Source organism: Patagioenas fasciata, chromosome 2 (genome assembly GCF_037038585.1).
Source record: "Patagioenas fasciata isolate bPatFas1 chromosome 2, bPatFas1.hap1, whole genome shotgun sequence".
Lineage (NCBI taxonomy): Eukaryota > Metazoa > Chordata > Aves > Columbiformes > Columbidae > Patagioenas > Patagioenas fasciata.
Window position 1 is genome coordinate 154,653,281 of NC_092521.1, and position 20,466 is coordinate 154,673,746.

Consider the following 20,466-nt stretch of genomic DNA (forward strand, 5'->3'; position numbering starts at 1 on the left):
TGTCTAAGTGTTTTGCCGTCTAGTAAAATAATTGAATCATGTGTCATTACTGAACGTGCCATTAACACCAACTCACATGTAATCTGTTATTTCGTTAGCCAAAGGAGAGTTGTATGAGAAATATTTTCTTACTTGCAAACCTACAGAATTTGAAAAATACCACCATAATCTGTGGCAGCTTTGCAGTCATGGGGAAAAACTAAGTACAAGAAAATTAAATTCAAAATTTACTCATTCACTTCATTTTGTTTAAAACTAGCTGTGTTCAGAAAAACAGAAAATTACACAGCTGAGGTCCGTTACAGCACATCTCTCTGCCATTGCCAAGCTTAGCGTCAAATCCGGCTCTGAGCACCAAGCTTCCTGCCTTTCCCAGCTCTGCTCTTCACCTCTGTCCTCTCACTCACATCTTTGGTTCTCTGCTGCCCTCCACACCCAGTTTTTGTCCAGCTGGGACGATCCCGGGTTTTGAACACCAGGAATTACAGTCCCAGACGTGCCGGTGTCCCAGCTCAGCGACACCCTTCTGCGCACCCACAGGCCGCGCAAGTGCAGGAGACCGGCCTCTCGCTTCACCTCCCGCCGAACCTGGGGTGGTGGTGGGCAGGGAGGGGGCCCCACAGCGTGGTGGCACTTGTGGGGACAGCAGGTGTGGGCACAGCACCCTGGACAGAAAATAGACAGGCCCTGCGCTGCGTAAGCACAACAGGCTGCTGCCAAAAGGAGGAATGGGAGGGGTGGACTGTTCACCAGCCCTGTCCTTTGCAGTAGACACTATCCACTTGTCTCTGACACCTTCCAGTTATAATAAAGTGTTTATAACTACTTTAGTTATAACTTGATCATTTAAGCAAAATATTAAAGAAAAAATCCATGCCCTCAGAGGCAGTTCTCCACAATGGCCCAGTACCTGGCCTCCAGAAAGATGGTCATGAACCCAAATGTGCTGGTGTTTTCTCACTCACATAAAAGGGAAACAATAAGAGAACATCCACCAGAAGGTGCACAATAAAGTCCAACAGTCAGCAGTTCTTCCCTGGAAGAATTAATCTGTCCAATTTTTTTAACAATCTTAGCAAATATATCACATCCATTATAACACTGATTTTATACTGACTTTTCCCTTGTCACTCTCATCTATTTGCAAAGCTCACTCCTATTTTTCTCCTACTCCCAGATACGTGTAGCAGGACAAGACACATGAGAAGTTAACGTGCGCCTGCTGAGCCGCTCCTGTTTCTTAAGACCTGACAAAAGGCAAGGCTGACAGGCTTTTCTGAAATCCAAACACAGACTATGGCAAAGATGGATGTGAAAGCCATGTGGTGTACAGTAGACTAAGATGATCAATTTGGGCACAAGCATGCTACTTGTGTCACCACTGACCTAGAAATGCAATGTGAAAATGTCACATGGGAAGGCAGTCAGACTGCTGAGAGAACCAGAACAGCTGAGGGAAGAAAAACAGGAGCTCTATCTTTTCCCACTTGGTTAAAAGCATGAACCTTAATGTGCTCACCAGCCCCTTCCCTTGCATTAGACACTATTTGCTCATCTCTGTTTTTCGTTTATGACAAAGCATAATGCTTCATCAATTAAAAAAAAATTACACTCCTATCCGAGTGCAACAGCTAAGTTGGCTCATTTATGAATCCCATTATCCAAATGCATCTATTGGGCTGTGACGGTCTGTGCTAGCTGTCAGGAAGGGAAAGGTGCTCTGTGTCCATAGAAAAAATACTGAACCTAAAAAAAGGCCCCAATTTTGGGGAAAATTATAAGTCTGATTTGCCTGTTTGGGTCACAGAAGCACTACTTACAGGATACATTTGAGTGCATCTTTTATCAGGTAGCTACACAATAAAAAAATCTCAGAGAGACGCACATTATCTTTTAGTTCCTGTAACACTGACCACTTCCACATTCCTTAATAAATAATAGTAGGAATAAAAGCTTGAGAGCCAAAAGAGAGACAAAGCCAAGGTAGGATGTACAGGTAATTCAAAAAAGCAAAGTAAGGATATTGTTTCTTCTTTACTACAGTAACTGTAAATTTACCTTCGATCCCCTTCTCCCTCACTATTTTCTAATGTTCTAAAAAATCTGCCAGAACTTGAGCCCCAGTGACCTCCCTTTCAGGGCAGAGAACGAAACAGCTTCCCTGCACAGTCCGACAGGTTCACTTCCACATGCCAATGGGAGGACTGGAGACAGCACCTCCGTCAGTATCCCCAAGGACCTGGATAACACCCCCTACGCTACTTCTCTTCAGCCACACCAAAGAGCTGCATTATCAGCTCTGCACTATTTTTAACGTGAGGCTTCTGCTGCTCGTTTCCTAGAGACTTGAATAAGAAAATAAGCTAATATCAGGATACAGATACCCAAATATGCAGGTGAAACTGAAGGCCTCAGCCTGGAGCAAACTATTCCTTAGCAGCTGCACGTGAGTGAGCAGATCATGCTCATGAAACAATTATAAACAGCAGCCTCAACACTGGAACAGAAGTGCTGAAGCCATGAGAAAACTATGCAACTCATCTAAAGGAAAAAAAAAATACCATTACTGGGTTAAGGCTAAATAAATTGCTTTAAGGACTTCATTGGGGATCCACAGTTTTTTTCAACTAAGCCAGCTAAGCAATGGAGGGAACAAATATTTCTTTTTGATATCCTACAGTTTTTTCACAGAATACTTAGGAGAAAAATGTGGCTTTCCAGAATAACTGAACCATCAGGATTCAAGGACAATGGATATGAAAGTACTGACTCTAACATTTGTGCCACGCCATGGTACCAAAGGTCTTACTTTGTATAATTCATTGAATACAACTTCAGAAATACAAACCTTGGAACAGAACTACATAGTGATCAGGAACCTCATAGCATGCCATAAAGGAGCCACTCTCAGAGAAATGAGGAGGAAGTTTTTAGCCTGATAACATAATATTTTGAACCAAAGTTGTAAAAACAAAACCAGCCAAACAAAAACATCAAACAAAACCTCAGACTGGCTGAAACCTTTGTTCCCAAAGCCCTTTAAAGTAAAGAAACATCACATATACAGCAGCTCTCCCCAATCGATTAAATATCACCTATTTTTAAAAAAGTAAATTACGTTGAACATTACGTATCTAAATGTAACAAACCATATAAATTCTCCAATACATCCACGAGACAGCATAAAAATGCAAAAAAATCTAGAATGCGGCATTTAAAAATTTCAACTGAGAACACAATCACTTCCTAATTGCAATAACTTCCATTTGATTTTGATACACTCTAAATTAACAGCTTCTCTATGTCAATCAAACACCTCAACAGTATTTTCATGATTATTTGATCTGTGGGAGAAATTTATTCCTTCATATACTTTGACAGGCCAAGAGTAAATATGTGGGCAAAATTATGTACTGTGAACCCTGACAACAAAAATCAAGTCCCTTAAGATTTTTCACACATTACGTCCAAAACAATTAACAGCAGAACAATATTCTGTTCAGACAGAGTCTGCTGAGGAAAAGGTCATCTGAAATGACTTCGGCTAGATGACTGAAGCTGCTTAAGTATGTAATTCATAATAAAAATTCGATTGGTGATAAAATATGTAGGTGACCTATTTTTTGGCTTCAAATTCATAATTGGCATAAATGTATGACAAATGAAATTTGAGATAAGTTTTTCACTGTTTAAATACAACATAAATATATCATAAATTTAAAGATAAACTTCCTGACTAGAGCAAGCTTGTGGCTATGCTTCGATACGTATGGAGATTACAAAGCACCATTGGAAAAATAGGAGGGAAAATTTTCTCTTCTATAGAACATCGGTTCCTGATCTGATCATTAAACCTGATTTAATTTTGTAAACAACGTTAAAATGGACCTTGACACTAAAAGTGCAATAAGTCTATGTCATCATGTTAGTAACAGCCATCTCCTTATTTTTTTGTGTTTTAAAGACTATGTAGAAATTCCTTGCTTGGGACTTCCTCCCTTTATAAAAGGGAGCTCACCAGCAAGCAGCGTGAGATGGGTGAAAAAAGACACCTAACAGCAAAGAAAACCCTCCTCCCACCTAACAGGGGAAGCAATTTCCAGTCAAGCTGGGACAAGTTTCCGAAGCAGCTCACTGCAGCTCCAAAGCTGGCTGCATTCTCTCCAGCAAAGTTCGTTCTCTTGCGAGCTCAGACATGTCGTCTTCTCAGCAGCTATTAAGTCACTGAAACCTGCCTGCAAGTTATTTTGTGATCGTGCATCGAGAAAAGAAATACGTTAATCTCTCAGCAAAAATCCAGTGCGCTCCTGCTTCTTTTCACAGAAGCAATTAAGAAAGCTCTGTATCCCTGCTCTTAGAGGGCAACCTACATTTCCAAATTACGTTAATGACACACATGAAAACATGTACAGGGTTCTTGTATGCACAAGCATATACATGTACATATACAAACACAGCCTTCTTATATGATGATGAAATTCATATGATAAATTCACACAATAACTGAGGCACCAGTGCTACGTAACACCTCCAATGACCCCATCTGCACTATTCACTTTACCTGCCGTCAAATCCTGCTGTGTCCATCCTTCTAACATCACAGTCTCAAGCCTGTAAGCCTCTGTTTAATTATTATTTTGTTAACCCATCAATCTTTTGCGTCATAAATTCATCTTCTCTCTTGAATTTGTCCAGCCTGAAAATCTGAAGTTCTCGAAAGATGAGTTTAAACTCTCGTGAATGTTAAGAGCCCACCAGGTCTAGGAAGTGTACACTAGAAAAGTAAAAGAACTGGCATTTGCAAAATCCAGGGTTTAGATATCTGGTTCCAATAAAGGGGAATACCAACGTAACATCACAGCTTTTTCCAGGATATTTTCCATCTTTAGAAGATTTTAATATCAAATTCATTATTCTTTCTCACAAGGTACCTATGATTCTAAGAAATCATAACTCCTATACTTTGGGAAAGCAACAGTATTATTATAACTAAATAGAATTCTTATTTCAAATCATGCATGATGTACACAAGAGAGAGGAGATTTCACTTAACTATTGTGCAAAAACATTCTTGACATCAGAGACGAATCAAATTGTTTTGTCCTTCAAGCTAGGTGGGTGCCACTGTTGTCACAGTAGGCCACCTTCTAAACTCATACACACCAAAAGACTCTCACTTTTATTGTATGCTATCACATATACAATGTAGGACACGTCAATCAAGCAGCTTTAAGGAAGCAAAACAGTATCCATGGTCAACAATTGTTTCATGGTGCGTGAAGTTTGGTACTTATAAAAATGTAAGAAGATGTATAACTGCTGGAGGTGCTGAAAACGGAGCGATGTAGATGGCCTGTAACACACCTCTGCAACTGCAGCCAAGGCCTTTCCTGAGGAGGAATAACTGAGAGCTGATGCATCCTGCCCTGGGCAGGCATTAGAGAAATGTAACTACAGCTGCTCATTCAGATTTAAAACTGGGCCTCCAGCAGAGCAAAGCCTGCCTACTGATCCAACAGTGACATGCACACCCTGGTCTGCTTTCCTCCTGAAATACAACAAGGCCTTTTATCTTTTTTTTTTTTTTTTTTTTAAATCAAACAATTATGTGCTGCATTACAGGTTATAAGGGCCTAAAGTATCTACTTGTCTAGATATAAAATGATATAGGGCCCACCAAACAGCTAAAATTCTTAGGCTCGCTTTCTTTTTCTAACTCTTCCTAGGTTAAGTATTTTAATACTTCCCATATGTTAGATAAACACTAATGAATTTTATTTGCACGTATACACTGAGACTCATTACTCAGATTAGCTAAGTTAATATGTCACATCTGGCAAAGACTGCACTCTTACTCAAATCAAACAGCAGCTGCTAAATATCAAAAACTAAATTTGAATTCTGAGATTTTATGGGAAATGTGGTCTGCTTTAATTTTAATCCCATCAAGGAAAAGTTTTTTTGCACATTATATGTGGATTAACTTTGGTACATATTTATATGCAGAAATGCTAGCTCATGAAAAACAGACCCATTATATTTCCAGTTATGTCCATTTTAAGGATTTAATTTAATATCAAAAAACATGTTACACATTCAAAAATGTCTTCAGTTTAATGTTTTTGATGGATTAAAAATGGTTTAGAAAAAAATTAAATGTTTTTGAAAGCACAAAAATTCTAGCATGTGCTTTTCATTTAGTATGAAAATCAAAGCTTTGCAAAAGCCCATATTTAAGTACATCCACATGTTTGTTATTTATCTCTATAAGAACTCCATTGCTTGTCTGTGCAAACATTATTCTCTCTAATGCTAACACTCTGATCTGCGCTGTCATAGAAACTGGATTAAGAAGTTGAGATTCTACATTTCAAATCACCTGGTCAGACCACTAAAATTATTTTGTTGGTTACGCATCTCAGAACTTCACCCAGGGACTAGTCTGTTGCCATTGCCACAATGACTGTATTTTATCCAGGCCAACATGGCCTGTTCCAAACTGTTGTTCCTACTCAAATTTTGTGCTTCTACTGCATGTTCTGAAACAAATATGTGATTGTAATGCTAACCCCATTTCTTTACAGGATGCTTATCCCAGAGAAGTGAAAACCAAGGGATTAGATACACAGCAGGTGTCTGCTCTGCCAGTAAAGCTTATAAAGCTACAGCTCTCTGCACTATCTCTTGTTCAAGAAAAACTTCAATGCTCAACACACTAATGAAACAGCTCCCTAAAATCTTTATTCTTCTCTCACTGGCCTGTTGGATGTACAAGACCTGAAAGACTAAAGAAACAGATAGAGAGTGTCTGGGAAAGCCAGACAGAAAAACAAAGTTGAAAGGGAAACAATGCCTTTGTAGAAGTCCACGGCAGGGAACACGTTCCTCACGAGGCAATGCCAGCACAGGGCACTGGGAATGACCTGTGTCTCACTCCTACTTCTGCTGCAGACTTCCAGGCAACCATGGCAAACCACTTCATCTCACTGTTTTCTCTGGATTTGAATTGCAAGGATCAACACCAAGAGTATAAAGCCAAGAGTGCAGTAAAACAAGCTTTGCACATAGCCAATGTGTTTTCAGATGTGTAAACAGGAATTTTAAGCAACAACGTGAACTTTGCACTCACCCAAATTAGGCCAAGAACGTGACGACCCTACTGCCTGTGCTAGCACATGGTGAACTAAAGGACTTGGGGGCCCCTTTCAGTCTCACCTCCTATATGTGTTGTTTGAATTGTAAATGCCCTACACAGTTCATGCTTATTATTCAAAATAACATAGGCTGGTACATAGGAAATAGTATAATACTGGCAAATAAAGATATGCACACCAGTATGGCTTCAGGATGACGCTGCAATGGTGGCCTTGAGGCAAGCTTGTTACAGAACCCAGAGAAGGGACATGTACTTTGCCTGCCATGAAATCAGCAATTGGCCAGCAATGTTATCAACACAAGCTTTGAGAAAAGGGCTGGAGCTTTGCCGCAGTGCTGCAGGGAGCCAGCCAGGCTGTGCCACGCTGCAGCCCTGCAGGTGGCTGAGTCAAAACTACAGTCCTGAGGGTCAATCCCAAGCACAGCGTTACGCAGTTTTTGTCGATTATCACTGGATGTTCCGGGAAATTCAGATTACTCAAAGAACATTCATAAACACAGTCTGCTGTATTAATTATTCACTAGGAATTAATGTTTCAGCTCTACTCATTAATGCCTCAGAACATGCTACAGTACCTCCTATGGTAAAAGACTCTAAACTCAACAGTAACCTGCAGCAGATTACACATTCACTACATATTTCCTTTGTATAGCTACTGATTTGTTTCTTATGTCACAACTTTACTAAAAATATAATCTGAAACCACTCCAAATATCACTACAATTGCTGTTTGTGGTCAGTAGCTGGAGGGAGGTGATTCTGCCCCTCTACTCTGTTCCGGTAAGACCCCACCCACAGTGCCGCATCCAGCCCTGGAGCCCTCAGCACAGGAAAGACATGGACCTGTTGGAAAGGGTCCAGAGAAGGCCACCAAAATGATCAGAGAGCTGGAACACCTCTCCTACAAGGGAACACTGAGAGAGCTGGTTTTGTTCAGCCCGGAGAATGTTCCAGAAAGACCTTATTGTGGCCTTTCAGTACTTAAAAGGGGCCTATAAGAAAGATGGGGACAGGAAAGGGGTAATGGTTTTAAACTAAAAGAGGGGCGATTCAGGCTAGACACGAGGAAGAAATTTTTTACAATGAGGCTGGTGAAACACTGGCCCAGGTTGCCCAGAGAGGTGGTAGATGCCCCCTCCCTGGAGACATTCAAGGCCAGGCTGAACAGGGCTCTGAGCAACCTGATCTGGGTGAAGATGTCACTGCTCGTGGCAGGGGGGTTGGACTAGATGAGCTTTGAAGGTTCCTTCCAACCCAAACCAGTCTATCATTCTATGTTTTATTTTTAAAAAACATAGCAATCAGCCTTGTGCCTCACACCATTAGAAGATAAAAATAATCAGCACCCATCATTTGCAGTATTCCTAAACACCAGGGAAGAAATAACAGCAACAGTTAAATCATCAACCAAACCTCTTGTCTTTCAATAAAATCATTCTGTATCTAATGACACCAGCACTGCTCCTGGTATAGGCCGGTATTAGTCAGCATACAATCTTGGCTCAAGTTTTAGACATTTGGATCACCTATTGCAGGAACAGAAACTGATGAAGCTCTAAACTGTTTTCCAAAGAAGGTTCTGCGTGAAGGAAGAGTTGCATCAACCGAATGATAAGAAGCTGCTATGAAAGCTGAAGTCCTAAATATGAATTGGTGGGAACATAAGAGTTTTTTAAAAACGGCTATGTATACATACACAGTGACTACACACGTTGAAGTAATGCAAACAGGTTTTCACTACAAGTAAAACACACATACACACACACACACATGCTCAGAACACCAACACCTTAAGGTTCAACACTCAGTGCATTTTTTTCTTCCCCCAAGACTAAGCTCCAAGAACTTTCCATCCATTAATCAACATAAAATACCTCTTTCCAGGCATTTGCTAGCATATCTCTCATATTCATAACAAGAATAGTTGCAAACAAAAAGTGTACAAAAATAAATTTACATTAATTCTTATAAAATGCCTCTGATCAAGTTTGTATGGTCACCCCATTCTTATAGGTGATGAATTCTTACATACAATGTGTATCTAATTTTCTCAGAATCACACAGAAAAGTCTATGGGAAAAGCAGCAATTGAACCCCAAAATGCTGAAAGATTTAGGCACGGCGTTAGCCTTGGATTCTGAAAGAACATGGTGATCAAAATTAAATTTAGATGATAACAGGAGTATCAGATGTTCGAGTTCAGAAGAAAATAAAAAGCAATCCCATTTGCAATTTCTATCAGGGCTGCTAAACATTTATATGTTGTTCCAACGCACCAACCGCTCTTGTTATGTCACTGTTACAAATCCTGCTCTCACTAAAATTCATAACATTCTGCTCACTTACAGCAATTTGACAGAAAAACAAATGAGAACAGAAAACTGAAGCTTTACCGTGCTGCTGAGTGCAAGAGTCAGAGAATGAAGTTCTCAGTCCTAACTTTGAATCTCTTTTTACAAACAGACAGCACCCCCTACAAAATACTTACATATATGATAATTATTATTTTTCTAGCACTATGCTTCTATGAAAGTTAACTTGCCAGTTTGAATGCAGAAAACAAACAGTGAATGACAACTGTAAAAGCAAAATATTACTGAAACACTATTGACTTTCAAAGAGTATGAGGAAAAATTAATTGGCAGATGTTTTACATAGCATAATTAACAGTTCATTTCAATGCTCTGTAACAAGATTAAGATAATTATGCTTAGAAACAGAAATGTAATAATGATAAATTACTAGTTTTCATATTACGGTCAATCTCCTACATTCCAAATAATCACCATGTTTAGAAATAGGTGCATCTGTTCCATGTTGTCATCAGCTACACAAACGGTACAAATTCCTGGCTGGGCGAAACAATCTTCCAACCAAGATACATGAGTTTTCCCTGCTCCAGTAGATAATGCTCGAGCACCTGTTTGTTCTGTTCATCAGCAAAATAAAAGGTAAGAACAGCGGCACTGTTTGCACCAGGGCACAGTTATTGGATAGAAGCTGCAGTTGCATTAGTAATTTGCATTTCTTATGGATAGTTGGAGACCAAAGCTTAAATTCTGTGAGCTTAGCAAGTTACAAAAACTCCTCATATAAGAATGAGAAGAGAAGAATCTGCATCGTGCAATGGCGTGCAAAATATGAAGTCATATGCTTTCCTATATGGATAGAAATAACTCTCTCAAGGATTTCAGGCCACAAATAAAGAAAATAATAATTTTCAAGGTTTTGTTTTATTTCATCTATGAAGACCCTAACTACTGCACTCAAGTGCCACAATATTAGTGTAAACCATTTCCAAGTATTATAACACTTACATGAAGGTAACTCCTGAGTGTAAATAATGTGAAAATAAATCAGGCTTCATATTTTGGGGTCTACTTATACATTTTATTTCAGGCCTTGCATTTTCAAGGGTTTTTTTCTTTTTTAATTTCAAAGGTGTATTTTTCTTCCGTTTCCCCAAAAAGACATAAAAACAAAACAAAAAAACACCGCAATCATTTCGCCTATAAATTAAAAATAGACTTGTATTTCACCTCTCATCCCTATAGCTTCACTGCTTTCATCATTTTTTCTGGGTTTTATTTTTTTTTCTTTGCTTTCTACTAGCAAGTCCTTGACACTGGGAGACTAAAACCTCAAAACTAACAGCACAAAGATCAGAGCAGGCAAAGAAATAGAACTTGCAAGATTAGAAATCTCAAAGACCTGAAAAGTAGATAGAGGAGGAATAAATAGGGATTGATGCAGAACCAAATAGAATAAAGGAAAGCAATGAAAACCACTTTCAAAAATAATAATAATAATAATAGTAAGAAAATGTGTGACAGTGTTATTAATGTGCAGCTGTGGAAAATTAGTTCTTTAGAACTGCAGTATCACACTTATCCAAAGCAAAGCAGATTGGAGGAAGGGAGGTAAGCTCAAAGGCATTGTGCATTATAAATACCCACTGACACCTTTCACATTTATTCCATTTTTCATTCGAACCCAGGAGTAGGCAAATTTAAAGAGACCTACTGCTCCTACCAGTGATCACTGTTGCTCTGAGCCCTTCGAACAAATAACAAAACAATCCCACCCCATAATGAATGAAAAACCCAAGACATTGCGCAAAAACATTTCGTATTGACCAGTTTTCCAGCCTCAATCCCTCACTAACCAAATACCTCTCCACATGTTTTCCAGTTGACTCCTCTATTTCCAGGGCTTGCTAGGCCCTTCTGGCTGTTTTTTTCAGAAATCCCTAGCTACTCTTGCACTCCCTGTCCCTCTTGCATAATCCCCTGGTTATCAAGCAATTTTTAGCTCAGATCTATAGCGAACAGATGAGAGATCCTTATTTTCTTTTGGTCTTTTGTTAGATGAAGTCAGGAAGTTGATCAGAAGAATCCTAGAGAAAAGATTTCACCATGGGACTTGGTACAAAACATTCACTTTGTTTTATATGAACACCCTATAGGCAACCTGTCTTATCTTAACGAGGTTTTGGGGCAGAATTCCAACTCCTAAAGCCAGGACACTTTTAGAAGGCTGCACCCACAAATTATTTTCAATTGTATTCAAATACAGGCAGAAATACTGTCCTAGGTTTTGATCTTTGATCTCCTTACATATCAGTAGTACATAGCAAGAAATTACGAAGAGAAAAACATACATCCATTAAGGAGAGTAGATGTACTAAACAGATACTGAGAGGAATGTCTGAAACAACGATACACCCACAATTTTGCAGAGCTCTTATGTAGATGCTTTCAGACTAGAATGACATCAAAAGACAGAGGGATAAAAGTGAATATTGCTACATTCAACCCAAGCACTTATTTTTCCAGTGATATTCCATTGGCCTTAAACATTAAGAGTATCAATCAATGTATCCTCACCCATTTCACTGAGATGGCTCTTAGGTCTCTTTCCCTGGTCTTGTCCCAGACACCATCGCACCGTTGCTGGTAAGGCATGCTGAATCATCTAGACAAGCTTTTTCTGTTTTTCAGAGGCCTAACTAATTTCAAATCCCAGCATGAATCCTCTTAACTTCTCCATAATCTAATTTATTGCTTAATTTTGAAATAGGTACCTAATTAAATGGAGTTTCTTGAAGTTTTGAGTAAGATACAGTATACCTTTAAGGAAATATACTGTTATATCCTCTGCTAATATTTCATAAACTAAATATTTTATTTTAGAAAAAAATGCATATATTAATATAATATATGTGTACTAAGACCGATGCTGTTCCCCTGACCAAAATGAGGTCTATAAACAGCATACAACCTCAATACACAGCCTCAACGACACATTAGATAACCAACCTGTTGCAGCTTTCAAAGGGTTAAATTTGACTACTTCACTATAGTTTCTTAATTAATAAACAGTAGTTTGCTGTGAGGATATAATTGTGACTTAAATCCAACTGCCTAATTTTTGTGTTTGTATCTCAGGTTTCAGTCATATAATAATGATTAAAACAATTAGTTACAACAAGTAACCCAAGCTAACAGTCTAGTCTTATCATTCTAACTTTGGGCCTTTAGCTGTGTATAAAAGATGTAATTTCAAATAGCACTTGAACATACATAATAACTGAATTGCATATAATATTCAAACAGTATTTGAAATTACATTAAAAAATGCATTTAAAATGTAAAGCTAGAGAGAGCCATCTACAGTATATAACCTGTGAAACTTCGATGGAGAAGTGCCATATCATTTTAAAAACATTTGGGAGTCTTCCCGTATGGAAAAGACAAAGCTCTTACCGTTTCCTTTGGAATTTGTGACTGGCTTTGTTCTGCATTCTAAAGGAAGTAAAAAAAATAAATAAGAACACGACTACATACGACATATACTATCTATCAGCAGGGGAATAACAAAGAGCTCTAATTCTGATGTGAAGTGGTAATGGAAAAATGAAGTGTGTTCATCTTGCTCCCTGATTCAAATTTGTCTAAACAGTATCAAATGAGAAGTGAACAACAAGAACCTTCAGCAACCTCAGGCAAGCACAGCTGACTACCTGGCTACGAAGAGGGTGCCTATCTGGCCAAGGAAGAATGATTCTCATTCAGGGATCTTCTCCCCTGGCCTTTCCCTTCTGCTTTGAAAGCTTCAAAGAACGACCTTAGTAGTCCAGATGAACCTCTCCAAATATTATAAACAAGCAACTGTTTTTTAAAACATCCATTTTTATCTTAACAAGGGATTCCCCTTTTGAGTGTGTTTGGATGAACCAGAACTACAGCACTAGATATCTCAAGGATAGCAGGGTCCTTTCAGTCCACCACAGAGGGGACCTTCCTATACTTTGCATTCCTCATCTGTGTCTCAGGGTACATGAGGCAAACATACATCATTGGAAAACCTTTCTGAATCTCCCAACCAATTCTGCAAGGAAGGAACTTTTGCTCTTCCAAGCCCACAGCCGTCCATATTAAAACCCTTTTGAGCACCCAGGAGCCACCTTGCTGGATGATCACTTTTGGGCTAATGAGCTGTTTCTTTCCATTCAGCTGAGCCAAAACCAATTGCTAGAGTTTACTGGACTTTTTTGCTTTGGGCCATTCTGCAGGAGATTCAAATGAATAAGCAAAAAAACCTGGTGGTCAAGTAGTAACAAAAACATCCAGTTAGTTTTAACCTACAGCCAACAAGCAATAAGAAAAAAGAAGGAGCCAACTACCAGGAACATATAAAGGACCTAAGTGTACCAAGGGGCAGATTAATTTGTAGGGTACCGGAGACCAACTCTGCCAGCCAGGTTGTGCTGGTGCTGAGAATATAGCTCAAAAGCTGAATAACAGAAGTCAGTCCTTCAGTGGATTCGCATGGTCAGTAGCAGGCTCTAAGAAAATCCTTCATAGCAAGTTACTTTTTGGTTATGTGAGGCAACCACAGTATAACAGGAGTCTACTTAACCAGAGTAATCCTCACTCCTTTCATAAAGGAAGGGGACAGGGAGGGAAGATTTTTAAGAAACCATCCACCTCTCACACTGATGTGGACAAGCTGTAATATATTATCTATTTGGGATTAGGTAACTCTGGATGCAATAAAATGCCTGGTATTCTGGAGAAACTTAATCATTCTTCTAGATCTCACTGGCTAGAAAAGTAAACTCCTGCCGATTTCATTTAATTCCCTGAATCCACGTTTTACTCACTTTTAGCATGGTCTGCTGTGCTGGATGATGGTTGTTCATCATACACACCCCCTATCCTGGCCACAGCTACAAAGATTCCATACTAACCTAAATGGGCTCAGTTTAACATTCCCATAGGTTTTAGAAAAAAACTGCACTTTTTCATAGGACCCTTCCAGACAATAACAGCAACATACATCAAAGACATTAAACTCCACAACTCGGCTGAAAATGTATTATCTTCAGTTTAGTCATAAAGAAAACCCAGGATAAGCAACTTTTCAAAAGTCATTCAACAAGCTATAACCCAAACCTTAAAATCTAAACACCACTTTTACTGAGATTACTATCTGTACAAATATTGGTAAATAGAAAATGGTTTTAATACTGAGTGTTCCTCAGCATGCAACAGCAAGTCCTGCCATTCATGAGATGGATAATATCAAATAACATGATTTTAGGCATCCGGTTTCTGAGACACATCTCATTCAGTTAATATTTAAAGCACACGAGTGTGGAAAGTATGACAGAAATAGGGGAAGGATTCAAAGACAAATTGTTCCTAAGTGGCCAAAGGAGGTTTGCACGTGAAAAAGATGAACTGATATGATTTCAGATCATTCCTCTCCCTCCTTCAACATTAAATTATTTCTGGTATGTAAAGCTAGTAAAAGTTATTGAAAGGAGCTAACTGAAAGTACTTTTTTTTTCTTTTTCTTTTAGGATTGTTTCTTACCAGATAAGAAAGAATAGCCCTTTTGATGGGCTTCAGTTCAACACCTTCCCCAGCAAACCTGTTCCTGCTCTTTGACAGCTGTCAGCAGAGCACACCTAACAGTTCTTCATGTCAAAATGCAAACAAACAAATCCTCATGCAGCAGAGGATCATCACACGTGTACTGTCAGATCCTCACAATATCATTTGTTCCATTGGAGGTACAGAAATGTACACCAATTCAGATCCGAACTCTGACTACAAAGCGCAGAGCCCACCTACTACCTGACACAGCCATGATGAGATCTGGCCTCTCTGTGTTGGCGTTTGCCAAAATAGCTGAGAACAAATCACCTGAGCAGCAGCAGGTGAGCTACTGAGGTGGAACTCATATAAAGGGAGTTGTTTGCTGTGATTTTTAGAACTACAAGTACTACTATTAAATCTCTGTATTACATTATGCCTTTGTTTGCAATTACTTAAACAAAATATTGTGTTGAATTATGCATTACAACTTCCTCATTTTACTATAGAAATAATATACACAAAATTAAGACATTTTCTTACTTCTAAGTTTATTTAGAAAACTTAAAAAGCATTTTCATTGACCTTTACGTAAGATCGCAACACTGTGAAAATTACATCATAGGAACTTATAAACAGATTGCTCTCACAGTTCCAGCAATAAGATATAATATAAGATGATTTCAATTTGTTCATTTCTCTTTATTTTATGACAACTATCACCTCAGTACCTGAAGTCATGTTCCAAGAATACTAAGGTAAAAGTGAGTTCATTTGCAACCTTCCCTGCTACTTGGACTCCCTAGGTTTCTCTGTAGTTTTGAAAAGTTAATGTTAAACATCTTGAAATAGCAAAACAAAAATTTTATTCTCTTTGCATTCAAAATAACATAAATCCAATAAAAAATGTAGTAATCTATTCATCATACTTGTATTTGTCACTTATATATGTCTTTTTTCTCATGATAATGCAGCCAAATAAGTTATTTTAGCTATGTATAGCTACGATAATACAAATAATAAATAACTTCAGCAGTTTAATTGAATACAGAACAAAGTAAGACTGCTACATCCACAGTCTACCTTTTCTTAACAGAAATTATCTTGAATAATTATCAGAGAAATATCTGCATACACTATGCAAGTGGAGGAGGTACAGTATGAAATATCATTTTATTTCCATTTCATGTAAATTCCTTAGAAACATTTTCTGAATTACCCTGCTAAATTAATAACTGCAGGGTTTCCATTCCACAGAGATTGCATTTATATTCAAAAAAGGCTCCTATTCCTCATTTATTCCATTTTTTGATAGAAATGTATTTACATATCCTGTTTTCGCATAATATTATATGCTCTGAAATATTTTATTGAGCAGGTAGGAGGACAAATGGCAGGCTTTCAAACACAGATTTCTCCATGTGAAAGATATGACATAATCTACTTGTCTGCATGCATCTAAATAAAGTCCATCCAATACCTTCTTCTATAATAAACATTTTCACTCAAAATAAAACTCTCACTTATACATTATTAACATATATTTAATTCCAATATCAGATCTCAAAGAGAATAAAAAACATTCATGTAAAATCTTCTAAATAAAGTAAAAAAGCTTTTTTCTTTTTCCTTATATTCAGTGCTGGCCATGCATGTTTACTAGCAGGTGACAAGATCAAATCATTTGCTCATATTCATCTAAATCTCTTAGCTGCTCTCTATTTTACGCACCAGTTCCCTTGGATGGAATGTTTCTTCCTGTCGAAAAATCAGAAGGCTGACGGTCCCTCCCATCTTGGTGCTTCGCAGCAAGGACACAACTTCTTCTTGGGTTTTTCCTGTTAAATCAACTCCATTTACCTGTGTCAAAGAAAACATTAAAAATTGATATGACTCCAAATCAGGAAAAACAGTAAAAATTCATACTGAAAAGTCATATTATTCACATGGGACAGTATGAAAGTGATCTCATTGAAGCAACCTGCTTACTGGCTCAGTACAGCTTCCACTTAGTACAACTAATTAAACATAAATTCTTTACATACCAACACAAGTAACGAGCAAGACAGCTATATTTCTCTCCTTTTTAATAGCAACAATATACTATAAAGCCAATTAATCCCATCTAACGGGTGTTTTTTACAAGAATTTCTGCACAGAAATCCTTCGGCAAAATCAAGATATGACTCAAAACTGGTTTTGTTTCCACATTCTTTGGTGTTATACATATCTTCCAAACATATCTTGCACAACAACTTTTATCAAAAGCAGAAAATCATTTTTTTTCTCCAAATAACTTTAGGGTTAACTCTTTATATTGCCTTTGTTCAGAGCTCCAACCCCTTGGCCTCCACATACTGCTTACCAGGACAGACAGGTATGGAATATATACAAGTAAATTCCCCACTCGATGACCTAACCTGGGTAAGGGAGAAGCCAGAGAAAGATGTGGTATTCTCAGGCTTGCCTGTTCAGAAACATTCTGGAAACACAAGGCAAATCAACTAACGGCGCTACGCAAGGGAGCCAGTGTTCAGGAAAAATCAGGAAACCATCTTTTTCCTTTTCCTCATAAGAGATCACAGCTCACACAGTCGAGATGCCATAGCTATCATCTTAAATGTTTCCCAGTCCCCTTCTACCCAAGTCATCTGGGTTACCTTGAATTACAGTAATTACAGAGGGCCATCCTCCAGCAAAAATTCAAGCTGACTTGACCAATTTTGCAGGAAAGTGAAGTCTGAAGGGCACTGAGAGGCAGTTACTGTCTCAGCTGTACCTCCAGTGTCATTTGGCTTAGGGACAGTAATGAAGAGCTGTAGGTGGTAACATATCACTCCAGCTCGATTTGCAGGGAGGTGTCTGCTGTGTGCCTAAGAGAAATTCCATTCCCTTGAGGACATCCTCCCTTCAGGAGGGAAGCGGCCTTCAATCTCTGCAGCACTACCCTCCTCTTATACTGTCCCTTTCAGTTAATTCACTAAACCTTTTTGGGGTATTGTCTTCCATACTTGGCAACACCTTCAGTAGTTTCTGGTGTGTCACTCCATGCTGGTTTAATGCCACTTATTAGGTAAGAATCACGTTGCTTCAACTGATTCCTCAACAACAATGTAAAGCTATGACACTATATTCATATAAGGACAGATAAACTCATGTTTTCATAATATGTCTGGGTTCAACTCTTAAAGCAGATGAAAATGCACAGCCTTTGTTCTGCTACAGAAAGAGATAAAGCCAAAAAAAAAAAAAAAAAAGGAAAAAGAAGAGGTAAACATTTTCCTTAACTAAGAGCCTTTGGAAGTGAACTAGTGCATGGGTTCATGCCAAAATACAGACAAACAACATGTAACACTAAATCACCTCAATTAATCGGTCTCCAGCTTTTAGTCTCCCATCTTGAATAGCTGCACCTCTCGGAAGAATGTTTTTCACATAAATTGGAGCAGAGCCCCCAATTGGGACATCTCTTGAAGTAATGCTAAATCCCAAGCCTTCTGTACCTGCAAGAAGAATGGAGAAAGTTACTTGTTAAAATGCACATTTTATATGACATATTATTTTGATCCAGCAGAATGTTATGTATACCTTAGTGATACTAATATAATCCATGAAAATACATATGTAAAATGTAAGAATGGAAAAAAATGGCATATATAGGAACACTGTAGCTGAAGCACTGAGTCTTGGCACAGGTGGCTCAGCAGGCCCTCCTTGCAACTTGCTGTTCCGATGATTTCCAAGTCATTGCCATATTTCCAACTTTCTATTTCAGATGAGCTGAGTGACAAGGAATCAGAACAAAGCATATCTGATATCCTATCACTGTTTTCCCCCTTGTCAATCTGGATCTTGTCACTGATCCTTCCTCTTTTGCAACTCTTTCAGCAGTATCACTCGGCCAGCACTGCTGGGCACGGGGCTTTGTCAGCTCACTTATGGACACCGGCAGGTGACAGACAGGACCAGACCTCAGTGACCTCATTTGTTCTGCTCCAAGGGACCTCAGGCTGTTTTCTGTCAACAGCTCCTCTGTCCCGGGGCTTCACCCCGGCTCTTGCTGAGTTCCATCCCACCTTCTGCCACGCAGGCAGGGAGCAGAGCCAAGCTGCCACTCCTGAGGTCCTACTGCATGGCCAGGTGACTGACTACACTTGGCTAAGACTCACTGAAGCGAAACAGAGACGTTTATCATAATGCGGAGAAATCCAGCGAGGGCGTCAAGTCAATATGGCAAATGAGACTAGCTTGTATTTCAGAGAGATAATACCCATAACTGGTTACTGAAGTGTACCTGAGGACTCCAGTTCTGAGATTCACAAGCTGAGAGGACAAGCAGAGACCTTTCCTACTATGCAGAAAGCTCATTTGTGATCCTCTCCTTGATGCAATCTGTCCAGTGTTATCAATCACCTTTGAAATTCTACGTTGAAAGCTGCCCACCCCCCAGCATTGCACATCGAGTCTATTCAGGATGCTTAATCTGTCATAAAATGCAGACAGCCATTCAGCAGAGAGCAGCCCTGACAGAGTGGCACTATCTACAACTTCCATTTGAAACATCTCAGAGGTTGTCAAGATAAGTCTACAGTTCAAGTTCACCAGCAAGGCATACACATGCCCAATCCACGTTTAATCTGACCTACTAAGGCAACCTGCGGGTAGGACTCAGAAACATCAGGTATGGTCCCTCAAAGTTGCACAACACACCCCTTTGTATAAAAATCACAGGGACAGACAGAAGCCAAACTTTTACATAACAGCCCTCAGCTATGAACCCTGGGAAACTGAACACAACCTACGTGAAATGCACACAACTATAGAACCATTTGAGGTTTGTGTTGGGTTTGTGTGGCAAGGTTTTGGTAGTGGTGGGGCTACAGGGGTGGCTTCTGTGAGAACCTGCCAGAAGCTTCCCCCACATCCAACAGAGCTAATGCCAGCCAGCTCCAAGATGGACCTGCCACTGGCCAAGGCCAAGCCCATCAGAGACAGTGGTAGCACCTCTGGGATAACATTCAAGAAGGAGAAAAAAATGTTGTGCAACAGCAACTGGAGAGGGGAGTAAGAAAATGTGAGAAAAAAACCAAACCCTGCAGACACAAAGGTCAGTGAAGAAGGTGCAGGAGGTGCTGCAGCCCATGGTGAGGCCAGCTGTGCCCCTGCAGCCATGGAGGATCCCATGCTGGAGCAGGTGGATGACCAAAGGAGGCTGTGACCCCATGGAAAGCCCATGCTGAAGCAGGCTCCTGGAAGAACCTGAGATACTCTGGAGAGAGAAGCCCACACAGGAGCAGGTTTGCTGGCAGGGTTTGTGACCCCGTGGGGGACCCACACTGGAGCAGTCTGCTCCTGAAGGACTGCAGCCCTGGAAGGAACCCACACTGGAGCAGTTCATGAAGAACTGCAGCCACATTGGAGAAGTTC

The 20,466-nt window shown here is 39.3% G+C and overlaps 1 protein-coding gene across 12 annotated transcripts in view; it reads right to left on the reverse strand.

Annotated features, from left to right (window-relative positions):
* PARD3 (par-3 family cell polarity regulator) overlaps positions 1–20,466 on the reverse strand; it is a 459,106-nt gene that overhangs the window by 179,374 nt on the left and 259,266 nt on the right. For 8 of the 12 annotated variants that reach the window (XM_065830907.2, XM_065830905.2, XM_065830903.2 and 5 more), the window contains 3 exons: positions 18,403–18,542; positions 16,771–16,899; positions 12,922–12,960 (listed from right to left, as the gene is read on the reverse strand). In XM_065830907.2, the coding sequence (XP_065686979.1) occupies positions 12,922–12,960; positions 16,771–16,899; positions 18,403–18,542 (308 nt within the window). The remainder of the gene's footprint in view (positions 1–12,921; positions 12,961–16,770; positions 16,900–18,402; positions 18,543–20,466) is intronic. The other 4 variants (XM_065830909.2, XM_065830908.2, XM_065830910.2 and 1 more) reach the window with 1 other exon arrangement.